At 38.2% G+C, this 22,219-nt stretch overlaps 1 protein-coding gene across 5 annotated transcripts in view; it reads left to right on the top strand.

Annotated features, from left to right (window-relative positions):
* Positions 1–22,219, top strand: part of NRF1 (nuclear respiratory factor 1) — a 115,320-nt gene that overhangs the window by 37,205 nt on the left and 55,896 nt on the right. For 4 of the 5 annotated variants that reach the window (XM_033098929.1, XM_033098932.1, XM_033098930.1 and 1 more), the window contains 4 exons: positions 2,155–2,386; positions 11,725–11,839; positions 14,767–14,893; positions 20,824–20,964. In XM_033098929.1, coding sequence (XP_032954820.1) covers positions 2,164–2,386; positions 11,725–11,839; positions 14,767–14,893; positions 20,824–20,964 — 606 coding nt within the window. In that variant the 5' untranslated portion in view covers positions 2,155–2,163. The remainder of the gene's footprint in view (positions 1–2,154; positions 2,387–11,724; positions 11,840–14,766; positions 14,894–20,823; positions 20,965–22,219) is intronic. The other variant, XM_033098934.1, reaches the window with a different exon arrangement.

Here is a 22,219-nt window from a genome sequence, read left to right as displayed (position 1 = left end):
ATCTCTATTTATTTACTTCTTTAGTTTCTTTCATCAGAGTTTTGTAGTTTTCTTCATATAGATGTTATCCATATTTTGTTAGACTTATAGCTAAGTATTTCATTTTTTGTTCCCAATATAAATGATACTGTGTTTTTAATTTCAAATTCCATTTGTTCATTGCTGGTATATAGGAAGGTAATTGACTTATGTATATGAACTTTGCATCCTGCAACATTGCTGTAATCACTTGTTAGTTTCAGGATTTTTTTTACTGACTTGGATTTTCTACATAGACAATCATGTGTCATCTTGAACAAAGACAGTTTTTTCCCCCTTCCCAATCAATATAACTTTTATTTCTTTTTCTTTTCTTGCTGTATTAGCTGGGACTTCCAGTATAATGTTGTAAAGGAGTGATGAGAGGGGTCATGTTTGCCTTATTCCTGATTAGCAGGAAAGCTGCTGTAGTAGCGCCCCTTATCCATGGTTTTGCTTTTTGCAGTTTCATTATCCCATGGTCACTTGTCATGTCTCAGGGATCTAGGATTATCTGAACTACAACGATCCTCCTTCTGATGTATTATCAGAAGGTCAATAGTAGCCTAATGCTAGTGTCACAATGGCCTCCATCGTTCACTTCATCTCATCACATATGCATTGTATCATCTGACATCATCACAAGGAGGATGAGTACAGTACAATGAGACACTTTGTGGGAGAGAGAGACCACATTCATTCAATGAAATAACTTTTATTATAGTGTATCATAATTCTCCTACTTTATTATTATTGTTGTTAATCTCTTACTGCGTCAAATTTATAAATTAAACTTTATCATAGGTATGTACATATAGGAAAAAAACATAGTATATATAGGATTTTGTACTACCTATGGTTTTCGGCATCCACTGGGGGTCTTGGCATGTACCCTCTGTGAATCAGGGGTGACTACTGTAGTTTCTCACCATTAAGTATTATGTTAGCTATAGATCTATTGTAGTTTTTTTTTATCAAGTTGAAGAAGTTGCTCTCTATTCCTAGTTTGCATTTCTTCCTTTTAATAATATTCCATTGTATACATATGTACAATTTGTATACCCATTCATCCATCAGTAGATAGTTGAGAGCTTGTACCTTTTGGCTATTGTGAATAATGCTGTTACCAACGTGGTTATGTATAAATAGCCCATTGAGACCCTGTTTTCAGTTCTTCTGGGTATAGATAGACCAGGAAGTGGAATTGCTGGGTCATATGATAATTCCTTTTAAAGATTTTTGAGGAACCAATGTGCAAAGTTTTATATACAGGGATGTTTACTGCACTGATGTTTATCAAAGCAAAAATTTGGAAGCAGCCTTGCTGTGTATCGGTAGGTGACCAGTTCCATAATTATGGCACACGCATACAGTGAAGTATTTTGCACCTGTTTAGAAAGGTCTAGTAAATCTGTATGTTTTGACCTGTCAAATGTCCAGATACATTGTAATATGAAGAAAGCAAACTATAGACTAATATGTGCAACGTGAATCTGTTTTTATTTTAAATCATATGTATGTATGTATGCTTCAAAACATTTAATGATAATATACTTCTCTGTAGGTTGGTGGGGGGAGGAGGGGACAGATTGTAAGTGCAGGACAAGAGCAAACCTTTATCTTACTACTTTATGAATTAGTGCATCATTTCAGGGTTTACAAGAAGCACAGTTTTATAAGCAGAAAAACCAATTTGAATAATTACATTTTTGGAAAAAAAGTTGGAACTCCCATTTGTCTATGAAATACAAAGAAAATAATTAAGTATTTCATTTACTTACTAAGTGTTTTTATGTCTACAATGTCAAATGCCAAGTCACTAGGAACTTTTAAATACCCTTTTATTTTTATATTTAAGTGTCTTTTATTGTTATGTGTAATATCGAAGGTATTTATTCTTTTGTGACCTGAGGCATAAAATTAGCACAGTGAATTTCCATCGAAAAGGTTTTATATAAGGAAAATCGACCATTTTGAGGTCATATTTGAATGGTGCTTCCCATTTCCTGTGACTTGGTGGGGTGAGGTATATAGTGAAATCAAAGTTTTCCTCTGCTCGCGAGGGAACTCTCTCTGAGTTTAAGCATTTCATTACATTACACACTGAGTCTTGTCCTTTGCCTTTTTTTCTGACAGTAGCCCTTCATGGAGGAACACGGAGTGACCCAAACTGAACACATGGCTACCATAGAAGCCCATGCAGTGACCCAACAAGTACAGCAGGTCCATGTGGCCACCTACACTGAGCACAGTATGCTGAGTGCTGACGAAGACTCACCTTCTTCTCCAGAAGACACCTCTTATGATGATTCAGACATACTCAACTCCACAGCGGCTGATGAGGTAACCGCCCATCTGGCTGCTGCAGGTAATGTTGTTTGGATTGGAAGCTCTTGGTAGCGGGCATAGCTGAAAGAACCCAGGATGCAGCCACCCTCTCATCTATCTTCATATCACATCTTCACGATTTTGTTTTAATCCTTGCTTTTACAACTTGTGTCTGTATCATACTGAGATGTAAGTTCTAGAATCATACAGTATTAGTGATATGACTTTGGTTTTGTGTTTTTCATCCATTCTAACAATCTTTTCACTTTTAACTGAAGAAGCATTTAGTCCATTTACATTTAATGTAATCACTGATACATTTAGGTTTGAACATACCGTGTTTACTGTATGCTTTCTCTTTATCCAATTGTTTTGTGTTTACTTTTTCGTCATGTATTCTTTTGGAGTGATTGAAACGTTTTTATTTTTCAGTTTTTTCTTGTTAGTTTGAAAGTTAATATACTTTTAGTGGTACCCCTAGAAATTATAGCATACATCCTTACCTCAAAGTATTATGTATTGGTACTTTTGTCCTCTTTTTTAAAATAATTTTTTATTTTTCAATTATAGTCGACATACTTTATTATATTAGTTTCAGGTGTACAACATAGTGGTTAGACATTTATATAACTTACTGAGTGATCACCCAATAAATCTAGTACTCATCCCACACCATACATAGATATTATAGTATTATTGACTATATTCCCTATGCTGTACTTTACATCCCTGTGACTATTTTATAACCATCAATTTGCACTTCTTAATCCCTTCCACTCTTCACCCATCGCCCCAAACCCCCTCTCATTTGGCAGCCATCAAAATGTTCTCGGTGTCTTTGAGTTTGTTTCTGTTTTGCTTGTTTGTTTATTTTGTTTTTTAGGTTCAACACTAAGTGAAATCATACGGTATTTGTCTTTTTTGTTTACTTATTTCAGTCAGCATAATAGCCTTTGGTCCATCCATGTTGTTTCAGATGACAAGATTTCATTCTTTTTTATGGCTGAGTAATGTACCATTGTATGTATGTACTCTCTTCTTTATTCATTCATCTATTGATGGATACTTAGGTTGCTTTCCTATCTTGGCTATTGTAAATAATGCTACAGTGAACATATAAATGCGTATGTCTTTTCAAATTAGTGTTTTGAGTTTCTTTGGATAACTACACAGCAGTGGAATCACTGGGTCCTTCTTTGTCTATTGTTTATTGCCTTTATTTTGAAGTCTGTTTTGTCTGGTATAAGTATTGGTACTCCAGATTTTTTTTGTTTCATTTCCATTTTCATGAAATACCTTTTCCCATCCCTTACTTTCAGTCTCTGCGTGTCTTTCAATCTGAAGTGAGTCTCGTGTAGGGAGCGTATGTAAGGGTCTTGTTTTATTATCCATTAAGCCCCTCTATGTCTTTTGATTGGAGCATTTAATCCATTTACATTTAAAGCAATTGTTTATAGATATGTAGTTATTGCCATTTTATTATTCAGATTTTTAAATCTTTTTTCTTCTTCTTCTTAAAGAAGTCCCTTTAACATTTCTTGTAATTCTGGTTTGGTGGTGATGAACTCCTTTTAACTTTTTCTTGTCTGGGAAGCTATTTATCTGTCCTTCTATTCTAAATGACAGCTTTGCTGAGTAGAGTAATCTTAGTTGTAGGCCCTTACTTTTCATCACGTTGAGTGTTTTATACCACTCGCTTCCAGCCTGCAAAGTGTCTGTTGAGAAATCAGCTGACAATCTTATGGTAGCTCCCTTACAGGTAACTAACTGCTTTTCTTTTGCTGCTTTTATATTTCTCTCTCTGTTTTTAAGCTTTGGTATTTTGATTATGATGTGCCTTGGTGTGGGCCTCTTTGGGTTCATCTTATTTGGGACTCTGTGCTTCCTAGGCTTGTTGTCTATTTCCTTCACCAGGTTAGGGAAGTTTTCCATCATTTTTTCAAATAGGTTTCAAGTCCTTGCTCTCTCGCTTCTCCTTTTGGTATCCCTGTGATGTGAATGTTTTACACTTGATGTTGTCTCAGAGGTCTTAGACTAACCCCATTTTTTTGGAGTTTTTTTTGTTGTTGTTTTTTGTTTTTCTGTTCTGATTGTGAGTTTTCTGCTACCTTAGCTTTTAAATTGCTGATTTGATCCTCTGCTTCATCTAATCAACTGCTGATTCCTTCTAATGTATTCTTCATTTCAATGATTTTATTCTGTATTTCTGACTGCTTCTTTTTTATGTTTCCTATCTCCATTTTTTTGTTTTGTATCTCTTCGTTGAACTTATCACTGAGAACATTGAGTATCCTTATAACCAGTGTTTTGATTTCTACATCTGGTATCCATTCTATTTAGGTGTTTCTCTGGAGCTTTGTTCTGATCGTTCATTTGGAACACGTTTCTTTGTCTCTTTATTATGGCTGCCTCCCTATGTTTGTAAGTATTAGGTAGATCTGCTGTATAGCTCATGGTCTTGGTAGAATGGCCTTGTGCAATAGGTGTCCTTTGGGGGCCCAGTGGCACAGTCTCCCTGGTCACCTGAGCCAGGTGCTCCAGGTGTGTCCCTTGTGTGGGTTGTGTGTGCCCTCCTGTGTAGTTGAACCTTGATTGCTGTTGGCACGTCAATGGGGAGATTGACCCTCAGGCTGATTGATTGTGAGGAGTAGCTCTGACTACAGCGGAGGAGCTATTGTGCAGAAGCTGACCATATGGAACAGGCTCTGGTCCTTGCTGAGTCTGCTGTTTGGGTGTGTCATTAGTGGAGGTGGTTGGGTGGTGCTCTGGTGTAGTCTGAAACTGGTCACCAGGTGTGTTGGTTCTGGGGCCTCTTGGGAGGGGCTCTGATGCAGGCCAACATCAGCCACTGCCTCTGCCCCTTTGTATGAGCTACAAAGTGATCTGCAGGTGGTTGCCAGTTGTGCTGGGCTTGGGGGTGCCTGGGAGAGGCTAAGCTGTGAACTAAGGGTGACTGCTGCCAGTGCTGGGCTAAGGGCTGCTTAGCAAGAAGTACGGGACATGCCAAAACTGCTTGTTTGGGGTTTGTGAAACTTTGAGAGATTTTAAGAAAGTCCACAGCATGAGCCAAGACAGGTCATTTGGATGGAAAAGCCACTGGAAGCAGCTTGGGTGGGCCCAAAATTTGGGTGGCGCCAGTCTCAGCGAATCACCAGGGCGGGGTGAACAGCGTTAGCCAGATTGATGGAGATTCAGATATGGTGCCCGCCTACGTCTGCCCGCTGGTTTGGGAGTGGGCTCAACAAAGGAACTATGGCTTCTGCCAGCACTTCCACCTGGGAGAAAGCTGCCCTTTTGGCCCTTGTCCTGAAGCCAGACTATTCAGTTCTTTTCCATATATCCCTGGTGCCTTTTGAGCTGCTGCCCCAGCACTGGAGTTCAGAACCCATAAGTCTGTCAGTGATTAAATTTGTGTGTGGGCCCTTAAGAGGAGTTCCAGGCACTCCAGCAGCCTTCCATCTCACTCAGCCACAACCTCTGCTGGTTTTCACAGCCAGAAGTTAATGGGACTTTTCCCCCCAGTACTGGAACCCTGGGTTGAGGAGTCCAGTGTAGAGCTGGGACCCCTCACTCCTCGGGGGGGACTTGCAGTCGAGATAGCCCTCCTGATTTCTAACGGCCACATATGGGTGTGGGACCAGCACATTCAGCTTCTCTGCCCTTCCTGTGAGACTGGAGGTGGCTTCTTCTGTAAATCTTTAGTTGTAGGACTTCTGTTCAGCTAGACTTCAGGTGATTCTCAGTGATGGTTGTTCTGTAGTTTAGTTATGATTTTGAGGTGGTCATGAGAGGGGACCAACACAGCATTTACCTACTCTTCCATCTTGACCAGATGCCACTTTTGTCTTCTTTAGGGACAATGCAAGTTTTTAGAACACTTAAGTTTCATCCCCCTGCTCCTGATCTATATGCTTTTGTTGTCCTCTGTATTAATTCTTTGGATATTTTAATCCCTACAAGACGTTATTTTTGTTTTATACAACTTGTCTCTGAGAATTTTTCTTCTGCCTAAAGATACCATTTAGTATTTTCTTCGGTATGGATCTGCTAGTAGCAGTCTCTCGACTTTTGCTTGTTTGCAAATGTTGTTATTTAACCTTCAGTCTCGAAGGGTGTTCTCACTGGATATAGAATTCTAAGCTGCCAGTTATTTTCCTTCCTCATATTGAAGATACTATTCCACTGTCTGCTGGTTTCTATCCTTGCATTAGAGAATTCAGCTGTTTCATTCCTACAGCTATTCCGTTGAAGGTTATCTCCTACACAGGTCCCTCCTCCAACTGCTTTTAAGATTTTCTGTCTTTAGTTTTTATGATATATCTGGCTCTGGAGTTCTCATTTATTTTGTTTAGGATTCTTTGAACATCTTAAATCTGTGGATCGATGCCTTTGATCAGTTCTGAAAAATCTTAGCCACTAGATTTTGCTTCAGTTTTGCTTTTGCTCCATTCCACCACTTTTTCTTGTATGACTGCAATTAAATATGTTGTCTTCCTGAGTGAGTCCTTTATGTCTCTTACCCTCTATTCTGTATTACTATCCTTTTGTCTCTTATGCTTCATTCTAAGTAGTTTCTTCTAGTTTATTAATTTTTCTCTTCAGCTGTGTGTAAGGTGCATTTAAATCTGTCCATAGAGTTACTAATTTTAGTAATAGTTAATTGTTTTATTTTGTTTTCTAGTTTTGAATTTCTAGTGTGTTTTTTTCCCTCCCACATTTGCACTATTACAATTTTTAGTTGAAATTTTTAAAAACTCGCCCTGAGTAAAGTAAACATGTGATTTTACAATCCATTTGGTACTTTCACTCTCTGAACTACCTGTGGGTCTTTTTGTTATATGTTATTAGTGCTGTTTCTTGTTCATGTTGTTTTTTTTCTCTTTATGTATTGGTTATATTTGAATGAATGCTGTGTTTGGAAGATATTTTTAGACATAAGGTGGGATCTAGAATAATATTATCATTCTCTATAAAGGATTTTTGTTTCCTTCTGCCACATGCCTGAGGGTACTAGCAATCCTGGATCATCTTAAACCAATTTAACATTTTGAGATTTTTCTGGGCCACTAAATTACCGAAAAATGAGCTATATTTTGTACCATTCTCTTTGCTATTTACATTGTATATTTAGCATTATGTGGAAGACTCCGTGTAAACCATGCCTGGATGGATCTAATAATTGTATTTACCTTAGGAGATACTGAGGGAAAGCTTGACAGGAAATCAGTTATCAGGAATGGCCACAATACTACATCTTTTTAGTATATGCTGTATTTAAGGGGAGGAAGGCAGATGTAATGAATAATCTTACTACTGTCAGTTATTGTGTATTTTTGGAATGGTGAATGTAAAAATAAGGCTTAGTGGCAAAACACATATGAAATATTTGTAAAATGGATTTTTGAAATGTTTATACTTTCCAGAAGAGGGCATTCTAACATAATAAATCCAGGTCATCTTCTTTCTTAGGAAGGAAGATGCTTTTGAGACATAGTTTTTCTTTATTACTGTGCTGCATTATCGTGGTATTAAGATTAAGAAAGGACTTTAACCCTTTCATGTGGCAAATGTGGAAACTGAGGCCCACGTGGTAAAAATGATTTACCATTCAATCATTCAACAATTATTGAGCGATTGCTATATACTCTATATTACTGTATATGGATACTATGAAACAAGACAATCAAGAGCTTGCTTCTAAAGAAGTTTAAAGACCAGTGGTGGGGAGAAGGGTACAAACATTAAAGTAAAATATTTTCAGAAAGCACTGAGTGCTCTGAAGAAAATAATGAAACAAGGTAAATGGAGAGGGAAAGGCAACAGGTAGCTGCCTTTTCTAATCCTATTCCTTTCCCTCCACTGACCTACTTCTATATTGGTCTTTATCATTCGCTTAACTCTTCTTTATATTTTTGCTGTATGTCAATAAACAATATTTAGCATTGTTTAGCATATTTTAAATTTTATATGAATGGTATCACTATGATCTTATCTTTCTGTAATATGTTTATTTCATTCAGTGTTATTTTTCGGAGGTTCATTCATATTGATAATGTGGCTATGTGTTTTCATTTTAACTATTATTTGGTGTTCCATTCGTTATCTGAATATCTCATAAATAACTTGGGTTGTTTATAATATTTTGCAATTACGATTGCTGCAAATGAAAATTATCCTGCATGTTTTCTTGTGCATATTGTGAGAGTTCCTCATGGCGTTGGCTTTCAAGCTTTTTTGTCACTATCCCACAGTAATACGTCCTACATTGTGATCTAGAATACGCAATTGCACATATGACTGAAATGACACTTTCTCATGAAGGAACAACTCACCCCTTCTACAAGTGACACGTTCTCTGATATGTCCTAGTCTCTTTCACTTCACTGCGTTTTATTAAAAACAAACTACTCATGAGCCACCAAAAGGCTGATACCTGCAGTTTAAAAAACACTGCTTGAGGTGTACCCAGGAGGAATTGGAGGGCAAAGATGGGCACATTTTCAGTTTTACTAGATATTCCAAATGTACTTCCACATCGTTACATTAGTTTACATTCCCACAAGCAGAGTACGAGAGTGCCTGTTGCTTCTCATCCTCATCGCCTCTGGGATTGTCAATCAGTTTTTGTTTCTGCCAGTCTGATGGTATGAAATAGTTTCTTACTGTTGGTTTAATTTGCTTCACTCTACTAGCTAGAGGTTCCAACCAGTGCAGGAAGATAAAGATAGAGCTTTATCTAGCTTTATCCATTTCTGAAATGGATCCATAGATCCATTTCAGATCTTTATTGACTATTTTTCTTCTTTTGAGTATTTCTTGTTTATACCTTTGTCCATTTTTCAACTGGGTTGTCTGTCTTTTTTTCTTATTGACTTGTTTTATATATATATATATATACATATATATATATGTAGATGTATACCCATCCATCTATCTCTCTATATTTTTTTAATTCTTTTCGTGATAATATGCATTGCAATTATATTCTCCCAGTTTTTTGCCCACCCCCTCCCCCAATTTTTTCTTATTTCTTTTGTCCATAAAAGTTTTTATTTATATTATTGTGAAATTTATCAGTCTTTTACCTTACAGTTTATCCTTTTGGCATCTCTTTAAGAAATTTTTAAGCCTTAGTTTATAAATACTCTCCAGTCATTTACTGTAGAAGTTATAAAGTTATTTTTGTTTTTGTTTTGTTGATGTTGTTGTTTTTCATTTAGGTCTTTAATCCACGTGCAGTTTTTTATGGGTGGTATGATGTAGGGATCTAGTTTCATTATTTTTTCATACAGTCAGTTGTCCCAGCACCATCCTTTTAATAGTCCATCCTATTTCTTACCTCTGTCTTCTACCACAGGAGCGTGTTTGTGAACTAATTCAGCTGTATTGGTTTCTCTATCCCAGGCAGTTTCACGCTGTCTTAATGACTATAGCTTTAGAGTAACTATTAATATTTGGTAGGATGAGTTTTCCTACACCTTCTCAAAATCTTCAGAATTGTGCTGGCTATTTTTTGGCCTTTTGCACTTTCATTTAAATTTTAAGATCAGTTTATCGAGTTTCACAGAAACCCCTATTGGGATTTTTATTTAAATGGTGAGGATGTGGAGAAATTAGAACCCTTGTATGGTGTCAGTAGGAATGTAAAATGGTGCAACCTCTATGGAAAACAATATGAAGGTTCCTCAAAACATAAAAAATGGAACTACCATGTGAGCCAGCAATTCCACCTCTGGATATTTATTCAAAAGAATTGAAATCAGTATCTTGTAGAGATATTTGTACTCCCATGTTCATTGCAGCATTATTCACAATGGCCAAGAGGTAGAAATAACCTAAATGTCCATTGACAGATGAATGAATAAAGAAAATGTGGTGTATCCCTATACAATGGAATGTTATTCAGCCTTAGGAAAGAAGGAGATCCTGCCATATGCAACAACATGGATGAACCTTGAGGGCATTATATTAAGTGAAATAAGCCAGTTACAGAAGGACAGGTACAGCACGGTTCCACTTACATTAGGCATCTAAACTAGTCAGACTCATAGTAGCAGAGAGTAGACTGGTGATCACCAGAGGTTAGGGAGTGGAAATGGGGAGTAGCTCTTCAGTAGGTACAAAGTTTCAATTATGCAATATGAGTAAGTGCTAGGGATCTGCTATACAACATTGTGCCTATATTTAACAATTCTGTATTACACACTGCAAAATTTAAGACAGTAGATCTCATGTTAAATGCTCTTACCACAATTTTAAAACACAAAATGTTGGAAAAGAATGTGTCACTAAGATTCTTTTCCTCTCTCAGCTGTTTATGATGGAAAGGAAGGTAAAAAGCCTTCATTTATTTGTTGACTTGCTTTGGGTCTTTTTAGAAGGGTTTATTTAAGTCAGGGATTAGACTACTAGACAACATGTAGAGGGGAGAAAAAAACATGTAGAGAGGCTCGTGGAGATTTTCAGGGAGGCTTGTTTTAATTGAGCCACTTAGAACATATATAACATATGCCAGTATAAATGTGGGCAATTAAACTTAATTTTTATTTAAGTCCTTTACAGAGTTCACAAATAAGGATAAAGGTGGATAATCTGTTTGAAAGAAAAACTAAAGGAAGGTCTTTGATATGTTGAGATTCCATGAATTAGAGACTCCAATAGTTCCTTAGGGTCTTCCCTTTATTTTAGTCATTCGTTTCAGGGCAAGGCAAACCAACTTTTTATTCACATTTTTCCCCTAGAGTGGGACAGTTTTCATCTCTTTCCTGCCAGGATGTTTTCATCAATTTGACCTTGTGGTCAACAACTCCATTTGGGGCACAATTTTCTGATATACCAGAAAAACATTTCTAATTAAGATGGTGTCCTTCCAGCTATTCCTCTTATAGCTGTTGGTGTTGTTGGAGTTCTAAGTAGGAGTGATTATCTCCATCTTCCTTCACGTGGCCGTGTCTTGGGGTAATGGAAAGAGGGGCACAGGGATGGGAATGAAATTTGAAATTTGTAAACATTTTCTTTTGGTAAGCTCTTCCTCTCCATGCTGGGATTTCATCTAGCACCTCTAAGAATATTGCCTTAAATTATGGGCATGATGGCAAAACAAAACAAAAAACATTATAGAAAATTCACACTGGTGTGTGGTGGGGAGGTATAAGTCAGTCATTCACTGTTTAAAAAGATTCATTGTAAATTTTATTGGTAAATTAAAATATGATTCATGTTGAACAATAGTGAAGTATATTGACAATATCAGGAACATTCTATATTTATTGATAACATATTAGGAAATAAATGCTACCTTTTTGTACCTTTAATTGTGTTCTGTCTTGTATAGTTAACCAGCTCTGCCTAATCTCAGCACATACATTATTATTTCAGGTCCTGTGGGAATGGCTGCTGCTGCTGCTGTGGCAACAGGAAAGAAACGGAAGCGGCCTCATGTGTTTGAGTCTAATCCATCTATCCGGAAGAGACAGCAAACACGTTTGCTTCGGTGAGGGCTTCCTTATCCATATTGTTGCTATTTCTCAAAATATTTCGTGGTATGGACGACAGAGTTAGAACATATGTTATTAGGTTCACTAAGGATACCAAGATAGAAGGTGCTCTTACAAAATTAAATAAATGCAACCAGAAATATGATTAACAGATGTATAATACACAGTAATTAATTCAGGAAATGTATGTGCCTGCTACGTGCTAGGCATTGTTCTAGGCCTTAAGGATATAACAGTGAACGGAACAGATTCCCTTAAAGAACTTATTTTCTAGTGAAGGGAAAAAGAAAACAAACATGTAATGTCAGGTGATGATAGGTGCTGTGGACAAAAGTAAAGTGGACTAAGGAAAATAGAAAGGTTAGGGGATTAGGGGCAATATAGTAGTTTCCCTTTTTTTATAGGGATGGCCTAGGAAATCCTCGATAAGGCAACCTTTGAACAGAAACCTGAACTAGGGAAGGGACACCATGGTGATGTGTAGGGGAAGAGCTTTTCCCCTAGGGAAAGAGGGAATAGCAGGAGGAAAGGTTCTGAAGGGGGAAAGAATGTGTTTGAGGAATAGCTAAGGAGAGAATGAGTGGTAGTGGAAAGCCACATGGCGGCGTCTTTTGGTCCAATATAAGGGCTTTGACTTTTACCCTGAGTGAGGTGGGAAGTCAGTGAAGGCTTTTGACCAAAGCAATATGTTCTGACTTATGTTTTGAAAGGATCGCTCAGGCTACTATATTGAGACTAGACTTGGGGGGTACAAGAATAGAAACAGGGAAACCAGTTAGGGGGTTACTGTAGTAATCCAGGCCAGAAATGACTGTCTTAAAACCAATGTAGCCAAAGTGGTAAGAGGGAGTCAGGTTCTGGATATATTTTAGAAGTCAGCTCCACCGTGATTCATTGATGGATTGGATGTGGGGTTTGAGAGAAAGAAAGGACTGAAGGTGACCTCAAGGGTTTTGGTCTGATTCCTAGAAGGCTTGAGATGACACTTATTGGAAGAAGAGCGGGAGTGAGGGTAGGGCAGAATCAGGAATTTGGTTTTGGACATGTTAAGTTTGGGATACTTCTTAACCATTAAGTAGAGATACAGGATAAATAGTTGAATGTATGAGTCTAGAATTCAAAGGGGAGATCTTGGCGGAAGATATAAGCATATAGATAGTATTAATATTTAAAACTATGAGACTGGAAGAGATCACCTAGGGAGTAAGTGTGGACTGAGGTCTGAAGCACTCTACCCTTTAGAGGTTGGAGAGATGAAAGGAACTAGAAAGGAGCCTAAGAAGAGACCAGTGAGTCAGGAGGAAAGCGAAGAGAATGGTGTCCTGGAAACTGAGTGTAAAAAGTGTTTCAGGAAAGAGGGCGTGTGATCAGCTCTGTCAAATGCTGCTGACAGGTTGAATAAGATGCAAATTGACATTAGATTCAACAACATGGAGGTCATGTTTGAATTTGACCACATCATCAAAGGAGTGGTAAGGGTGAAAAGATTGGAGTGTCTTCAAGAGAAAACTGGAAGAGAGAAATTAGAGACAGTGAATATAATACAGACCACTCCTTCAAGGAATGCTGCCAAATTTCTTCTTTTGTATGTGGTCCTTTTCTCATTTTTATTTCTTCTGGAGAGAAGAATTTGTAGATTGCAAAGAAAGATTATTACGTAGGTGTGATGTGTGGAGGACTTAATATTTTGACAGGTTGCACAACATGTATTCATATATGATAAATTTAGTCTATAAAATGTTTCAGAAGCTTTTCTTGCAGTGCTTTAAACACTATATCCAAATTTTCTAGAAGTTTACTGGAATGTTGATTTCAAATGGAGTGCCAGGCCATGTAAATGATATGTGACAAAAGCTAGAAAATATAGTCTCAATTAATAACATAAGTAGAAGATTAGAAGAAACTGAAGGAGTAGTATTTTCTCAATCCATTGAGATTTTGCTTCCTGGAAATTGTTGTCAATTTGGCTCCAAAAAACTCTTATAAGACTTTTAAAAAGAAAAGAAAAGAAACTGAAGGTACTTAACTGTAGCTTTCAGCAAACAAAGAGGTTATATATCACTAGATGGGCAGTTATTCTCATTTCCTTTAATAATAGTACAGGCAGAAGAAATTAGAATGTATTATTTATAGAAATATGCTTGCTATAAGGAACATAGACACAATAGTACATGCTTTTGGAGAAAGATGGAAAACTTTCATTTTAGATATGTTGGCTTTGCCTTATTTGAATTGGCATGACTCACCGGTCCCTAGACTATGTTCACAGAAGAATTATGGAATGCAGAACCTTAAAATATTCTTCCATGATTTCACAAGAAAAGGACAGCATTTCTATTTCATCCAGTCTTGACATATTTGAAAAACCTCTTTATCCTCATTTGTAAAATACTGCAGGACAGAATTAGTGTTTATATATCACAATGGAAATTTGGAAACAACATTTTTGAAGTAGTAGTTTTGGATAAAATTATGTCAGTGAGACAAACAATGACTATATCAAAGAAATTGGAAGCAGGTCATTTAAGCCCCCTTCATTAAGCATGGAGATGATATAATAAAGTCTATAAGAGGACATCTCAGTCGTAATCTTTGTTATAAATAGCAGTCAGGAGAAGTCGCTTTGGTGTCGCTAAGATCAGGAAGGTGATATTTGCCCTGTCCAGCACTGTGTCATGGCTTCGTCCTAAGGTAAACCTGTATTGTAGACCCTTAAATCCATGGGCTAGTCATCGGTCTGTAGGACAACAGATTTCTACTGACCAGGATAGCAAACCTCACACTCCTCTTTCCACATTTCAGGTTAAAGGAAAGGTATCCACTCAGAATAAATTGTCTCAAGTCAAAGTAAATTTTGTGTCCATGTCACTGTAATTTTTATCTTTTATAACTGATTTTATTCTCTTTTTATCCTCTGATTCAGGAAACTTCGAGCCACATTAGATGAATATACTACTCGAGTGGGACAGCAGGCTATTGTCCTCTGTATCTCACCCTCCAAACCCAACCCTGTCTTTAAAGTGTTTGGTGCAGCACCTTTGGAGAATGTGGTAAGAAAACTGAGCTGTGTTCTCAGATACCCTTTGCTTTCTGTGGGTCGTTGCCATTGTGATCTTCTGTCTCCCATAATGGTTATTACTTCTACCCGCCTCTCACCCAGGGGTGGCGCGCGGAGTGGGGTTTTGAAACTGCTTTATACAGATCAAAATAAAAAGGAGCTTCACGTTATCAACTGTGACTCGTGTTTAAGAACTCAGCTCAATTGACACTTCCTCCTTGGAGCCTTCTCTGACTTTCTGCACAGATCAAAGCCCCTTGTTCTATCCAAGACTCACAGCACCTCTTAGCACTTATTACAAATGCACTTTTGTTTCCTTATTGGCGTGATGATTTGGTTAATGTTGTCCTCAGCTAGATTGTGAGCTCCAGGGTGGCAGGGCCTGGATCTGCTTTGTTCTCCTGTATGCTCCCAGAGCCAAACACGGCGCCTGCCATGAGTAGTTGCTCAGTAATATTTGTGGAATGAATAAAGCATCTTAAACATTTGGCAGCACTCAGAAATTCAAAAATGCAGATTTGGTTTCTAAATTCTAATCCTACATTATAACTAAACGGAGACCTTGAGAAGTAAAGCTCTATGAGTAAAGTAAGGTTGTGTCATTCTTTATAGTACTTGTCCCGGTTTGTAATGATACGTTTATTTTTATGATTATTTTTGTGTTTGTCTTCTCCACTAGATTGAAATGTGCACAGTAATGGGACAACCTGACTGATAAATTTGCTTCCCATTTTGTCCCCATCCCTCGGTTAGGACAGTGCTTAGCATACGGTAGATGAATAATAAATATTGGTTGGATGGATGGCTAGATGGAGAAGCTGCTAGGTTCAGAGATTACATATGCTGTGTCTCTATTTGTAACTTGGAGTAGTGAGATAACTTAAAACTAGGTAAACTCTCAGAAAGGGCCTTTGACTCTGATGGAGAACGAAATGTCCTTACCCAGAAACTCAAGATTTCTTGTGATCCACTATCTTCCGATCCACTACCTTCCGATCCACTGTCTTCTGCAGTTTAAAGCCTTTTGTTTTTTTAAGCCTCTGCTCTTTAAAACAAAGCAGGTTAAAAAACCTTCAGAACAACCCCATTGAGTGTTTTGGTCCTTTTGAGTACCATTCTCGGTGAAGATGTAGCTCCCATAGTAAAACATAGTTCTCAGCGTTTAGACAGGCTGATTCAGTCCTGCCCACGGGTTGGTATTAACTAGAGGAGGTATAGGTAGTTAAACACTCCACTTGTGTGAAAACTGTTTTGAAGCTTTGGTTTTTTTTGAATGGTTCCCCACATTGACTTTTCCTATTTGTGGCTCAGGGTCCTCATGTGTAAAATAAGGATAATATCCACCTCACTGGGGAGCAGTAGAAATTAATTAAAGTTGATTTTCATCCCCCTGTATATAATGTTCACAGAAAGCTGGCGTGAAAAGCTTTGGCAAATGATAGATTTTAAAGTTGCTCTGTCCTGAGGGCATTCTCTTGGTGGCTTACTGCCATGTCTCATACTTTTTTGAGCTTTTTAGGAATAGGCCTAGATATATAATCCATAGCATTTAGATGGGGATACACTGGAGATGACTAACCAATTCTGCAGGTACAGAAATTAGTCAGTCACAGAGGCAAGTGATCGCTTTGGGTTATCACCAGCTTCTTCAAAATCATCCGTATGCCTTTTCTAATTCCACCTTCCCATTATATAAGTGGACTCTGAAGTCAGTCATGATTTCTTGTTCTAAGTCATTCACTTATTTTTATATGTTTTTAAAGAATGGCTTCAACTTACATGAAATGTGGAAGTGTATTTAAGAAGTAGTAAAGTTAAAGCCCTAACGTTTATTTACTTATTTATTCAACAAATAGCTAACACTGTTAGATACAGAGTATGAGATGAGGATTCCATCTAAGTCCTTTGAGATTTCAAGGTTCAAAACTAGGGTTTCAAGGAGCGAGGGAGAAAACTAGAAATCTGGGCTGAGGCAGGAGAGAAAGGAGACTGACATTGGGGCTGGAGAGAGAGCAGGATGCAGCCACCATCATGGGCCACATCCTGTGAGCCGACTCAGAGCCGGATGTGCTTCAGGATCACAGGTCTGAGGGCATCTCTGACTGGGCATCTCTCTGTTGTATATTGCAGAGGACAGTACATTATTCATCCCAAAGCAGCTCAGAGGTTAAAAAAAAATTGTTTTTAATCTTTTCGGGACCTTTCTGAAGACTCCCCTTTTATCCAGAAAAGCTTCGAGTGTAAAGAGAATTGTGGTATCTTGTCTGGGGCAGTTTATGCAACGTGACTAAAGGTCCTTGTGGTTGTAGCGGCCAATTCCTAAGTCCTCAACAAGCACGTTCTGTGCCCAGAACTCTCATAGCTCCTAATAAGACCCTAAGCACTCTCCATCTCTGGTAGTTGTGAGAATGTTTGTTGATGTATTATCTGTACATGTCTGAATATGTGAAATTAGTGATAATATAAATTTAAAATAAACAAAAAACCAGTTCCTGTGCTCAGCGATGTCATGCGCTAATTGTGTACAGTGTAGCCTGGAAATAACAATATAAGTGACACCGGATTATTCAAGTCTGTAGGCGTTTAAAGGAGTAAGAATGGTGGTAAGAACATTTGGTCAGTTTTCTAAGAGGAAGTGGAAATTGAATTGGGCCTTGAAAGATCATAATATTTGGATTAGAAGCAGAATTAAAGACCTGAGGTAAGCAAAGAACTTGCTCGATGCCTAAGTTGGTAAGGAGACTGGCCAGCTAAAGAGAGAGGACGGTGCGCACAATTGCCCATTAGGACCCTCAGTTGAGCTGGGAACTCGAGAGGGTGCCATTCACATAGTCTGCAGGGCTGGACAGCCGCAATTATATCTGGTGGAGGAATAGTGGAAAAATAGAGAATCATTAGAAAGGTTGAAATGCTGGGCTGAGAAGTTTGGACTTCCTCCTGTAAAAAGTGGGGAACTGTAGGAGCATTTCTGAGAAAAAAGATAGTGAAGCGGCTGAACATACTACAGGCTTTGGAGCTAGAGAAAAATTAGTGTGATTTCCAGCTATACTCCTGTATACTACTATACGATTTGGGGAAGTTACTTAAGTTTATTAAGCCTCAGTTTTCTTATCTGCAAAATGGGTGCGATAGTATTTGCCTTGTAAAATTATGTGAGGATTAATTGAAGTAAAGTATTCAGTGCTTGACACATAAGTGCTCAGTAAATGATATTTGATTATAATAAGTCATGATTGTTTCATAAATTTAAAATGGCAGTGGTATACAGGATGGATTGGGGAAGAGAGATTGGTAGTCTGGCCAGCCGATTTTGTCTTTAAATGGTTTTTAACTTTGTGAAACCAGTTAGTTGACATGACATTGATGTGAAGTGACAAAGGCTGAAGCTGTGGTTTGGGGAGTAGAAGGTAGAAGTTGGAAAACAAACCAACCTGTATTTCATCATGTTTATGACATCATCAATTATAAAATACACCATTGTTTACCTCGAAGAAAGAACAATATTGACAAACTCTGACACGGTTCTTATTAATTAGAGTTTTTATTTTATACTTATTGAAAGAGCTCTTTCAGGCTTATTTAGAGATTTTAATCATATTGCTTTTGTATATACATAAAAAAGAAAATGTAAGTGAAATAATTGATATTCCTAAAACTTCACATACAGAGTTCAACTCTATTGAATTATTTCTTGTTTCAAAATCGTCATTGTCTGTGTGGTTTCATGTAATATTGTCCACTGTACCGTCAAGAGCATGGGCAATGTAGCATTTCTGTAAAAAGTGCTCTGCTATTGTCTCTGAGACATTTTTCCAAGTTGTGACAAGTTTGCTGCTGGTGCTTCTGGGTCTTACCAGAAAGATCACTGAGAAGGTTATCAGATAACCGCTAAGACCATGTTCCTTCTCAAATGATGCTAAATGGTTTGTTGATTGGAGAGGCTAGGGGCTGCAGTCCTGCCCCCAGGAAGAACAGCCGTGCTCACGTATGTGCGGACAATGAGCTGCCCCATGTTGCCTGGTCCACAGCAATTTTAAATTGCATCCCAATGTCAGAGGACTGATAAAGGTGAAAAAAATGCATCTCCTCAGAATGGATAGATGAGATAGAATTGAAGCACTGGCTTTATAATTCTGGGAAAGTTACATAACTTTACTAAGCAAGTTTAGAAATACTGTGATTGTACCTAAAGTTGTTTTGTTGTAAATTACTCTGAGGGATGTTCTATCAGCATTTTCTTTTAAAACACAAGGTATCTTTAAGGAATTACATATAGCACAGATAAGTTTAGCAAAATGCCTGGCTGGATATGTATTCCTAGAATTTACTGACCCATCATAATAGGTGAAATTAATGAAACTAGCTAATAATGTAATAGTAATAAACCTAATGATTGCCCATCTTTGAATGCCAGGCGTTCCCAGCACAATGGAATTTATTTGATATTATTATCATTCAGTCTTACTATATGAACCTACATACTAATGTGATGTTTAACCTGGTGTGTTAACGTTCAAAGACCAGAACCTAGTCTTATATGATTCAGTTTTTCTGTGGGTTGGTAGCTTAAAAGCTCTATATAGGATACAGAAACCTAGAAAGCAGACAATCCAAATCCGTAAAGTTGCCATGGCAACACCAACTGTTTATGTTTCAAAAAATATATTGGCAACAATTTTTAAAACTTTTCTTTTTTATTAGAAACCAGAAGAAAACTGAGTATCTAAGAGTGATAATGATCCTACATGTTTGCACTTTTTCTTTATCCCATTCGTTGGTGACCTATTGGAAGATTCTGTAACTGCACAAGTTGTACTTTGGGGCCAACAATAATTTTTACTTTTCCACATGCTTGAGGTGGAGTGTGGGAATCTTCCTTTTTAAATCCTCGTAATGAGATACTTATAAGGAAGTGTGTCCTGACTGAGAGTCCAGTCCCCTTAAGTAAAAAACCCAAGACTCAAACATTGTTGTATCTTCTGGGCAAACGTCATTTTCTCTTCCCTTTTTTTGTAAGATGATTGGCTTGAGCCCTAAACACAAGTTAATTTGCTATCCCATCTTGTTACATTTTCATAATTCCATGGCTTCTTTGTTATCCCCAAAGGTTTCTTCATACCCCTTGTGTATGCTGTTAAATGAATGAACCCATTATTGGTGGTTGTAGGCTCCGATGTCTCTCACCTGTGTCTGCTCATGGTAGAAGAATGTGTGCGTACAAATGTGCTGCTGTTAAGTTCTGTCTTTGGAGAGAACTTTCACTAGCAGTGGAAGGAATGGAGTCAGAACAACAATGTCTGGTTCAGACCTGGCTCGTCAGAGTCACAGAGGTGTCGTGGGTGTGAAGGTCACCTCTGTCACTAGGGAGTACCAGGAAGGAGAACTTGAGCTGTGGGGCTCTTTCTGGCCACCCAGCTACAATATACACCTCTTGTTTTTTTTCTCTGATGCCTTTCCATCCAGCCTGTTGTGCACTTGAAGCTCCAGTCTCTTTGTTCGTCTGGCATTGCAGGAAAGTAATGGCAGTTTCAAATAGGTTGCTCAGAGTCTTGAAAATGATTTGGGTGATTAACTGCCACAGCTAGGTTTTATCCGATGGCCTGGGAAATGCCAAATAATGAGTGCACTTCTTATTAGATCTGGAAAAGGTGATGAAACCATGATTTTACCTGAAGCAGTGTATCTGTAAAGCTTTTTTCACCGGCTCCTTTCTACCGTTGTTACCTGTAATTTCATCATCTTTGCATTTAATGTGATGTCTTTGGGGCCAGCGGGTATTTTTATCTGCTAATCCAGAAGTGTCGGTTCTAAGGGCTCTGTAGTGGCTGCGGGAGGCCAGCCCCACCCACTCTCTGGTTGCTTGGCACCGACCCTTCCTGGCTGTTGGGCATCTTGTTTACTTCTGCCCTTAATTCCCTGCAGGTGCGTAAGTACAAGAGCATGATCCTGGAAGACCTGGAGTCTGCCCTGGCTGAACACGCCCCTGTGCCACAAGAGGTTAACTCAGAGCTGCCGCCTCTCACCATCGATGGAATTCCCGTCTCTGTGGACAAAATGACCCAGGTAAGGGGCGGGATGTGAGGAGGAGACGCCAGGACCAGAGGCACAGGTGTGGGCGGGCCTCAGGTCGCCTTTCTTAGTTTTGTCCTCAGTGGTACCACCAGAATGAGATGCAGGGAAACAGGATCCCCTTGGAAAAGAAAATGTTGTGCTCCCCACCGAGGACATGGATGTTTCCTCCTCCTTCCGTTGGCAATTGTTTTTTCTTTCACCTGGGCCCTTGGGTTAGATAAAGAAACCTTTAGCTTGGAGTTGGTTTGGAAAGGAGACTTAGGACTTTGGTGAATCACAGTCAGGTGGGGCAAGTTAACTTCTCGTCTCTTCTGGGCCGAGCTGCTCCTCTTCCCATGTCAGTTCTGAATACCACCACGCTGCTGCCAAGAAAGGCTCCTCTCTCCAGGGAGTGAGAATGGAACATTCAGGACACCTTCCTGAGTCATCGCCTCCCTCCTCCTCCTCAGAGAAGGGAAGTCAGAATGTACTTGGCCCGATAAATCAGCATACCTCGGGAATTGTGCTGGGACTCTTTCTTTTAAAATTTTTTAGCTTTAAATGTGATAGCATGACTAAAAGCAAATGCCTTTTTTTCAGTTGAAGAACTAGTTATTTAATGAAAAGGTTGCATAGGTTTTTAACACAAGACAAAGACATTTAAAAACAACAACATAAATCTCCCCTTAAAAAAAAACCTGATTTCAGCATTTTCAATATTGTAAAGTTTGGTCTTCTAGGAGCTCTCCTAAAAATGCTTCCTTGCTTATTTCAGCTAGCTCCCTATTTGTTTTTATGGGAGGCATAATAAACTAAAGTGTTAGTTTATTAAGAAATCGTTTTCTCAGAAATTTTGTTCCTTCTTCTAAGTACTATTGTGCTATAGTTAGTGTCTTTGTGTAATTACTTATAATTTGGCCTGAGTTATAAAAGTCTATATTTAAGATACAGTAAATGAAGGACAGATGTTTAACACTTTGGGTTCACAATGGAGTTATAAATATTGCTAGCACAGTAAAGTCTGTGATTAAATCTAGTCTGTTTATGCAATAAGGGTATTTGCAAAGCTGGAAAGGCACCAAAAATAACTGTCCTATGCTAATATTAATTCAAAAATCAATATTAAATAGAAGCAGCACAGTTACGGTCATACTAAAGTATCTAAAGACCAGGTAAGGAAGTGTATGCGTAGACTACAAATGGATCAAATATATCAGGAAAATTTCTCTTTGATTAATGAACACTGTTAATTATTGGAATAATTCAC

This window comes from Rhinolophus ferrumequinum, chromosome 26, assembly GCF_004115265.2.
Source record: "Rhinolophus ferrumequinum isolate MPI-CBG mRhiFer1 chromosome 26, mRhiFer1_v1.p, whole genome shotgun sequence".
Lineage (NCBI taxonomy): Eukaryota > Metazoa > Chordata > Mammalia > Chiroptera > Rhinolophidae > Rhinolophus > Rhinolophus ferrumequinum.
Note: the sequence above shows the minus strand (reverse complement) of the source record. Positions and strands in the feature narration are given on the sequence as shown.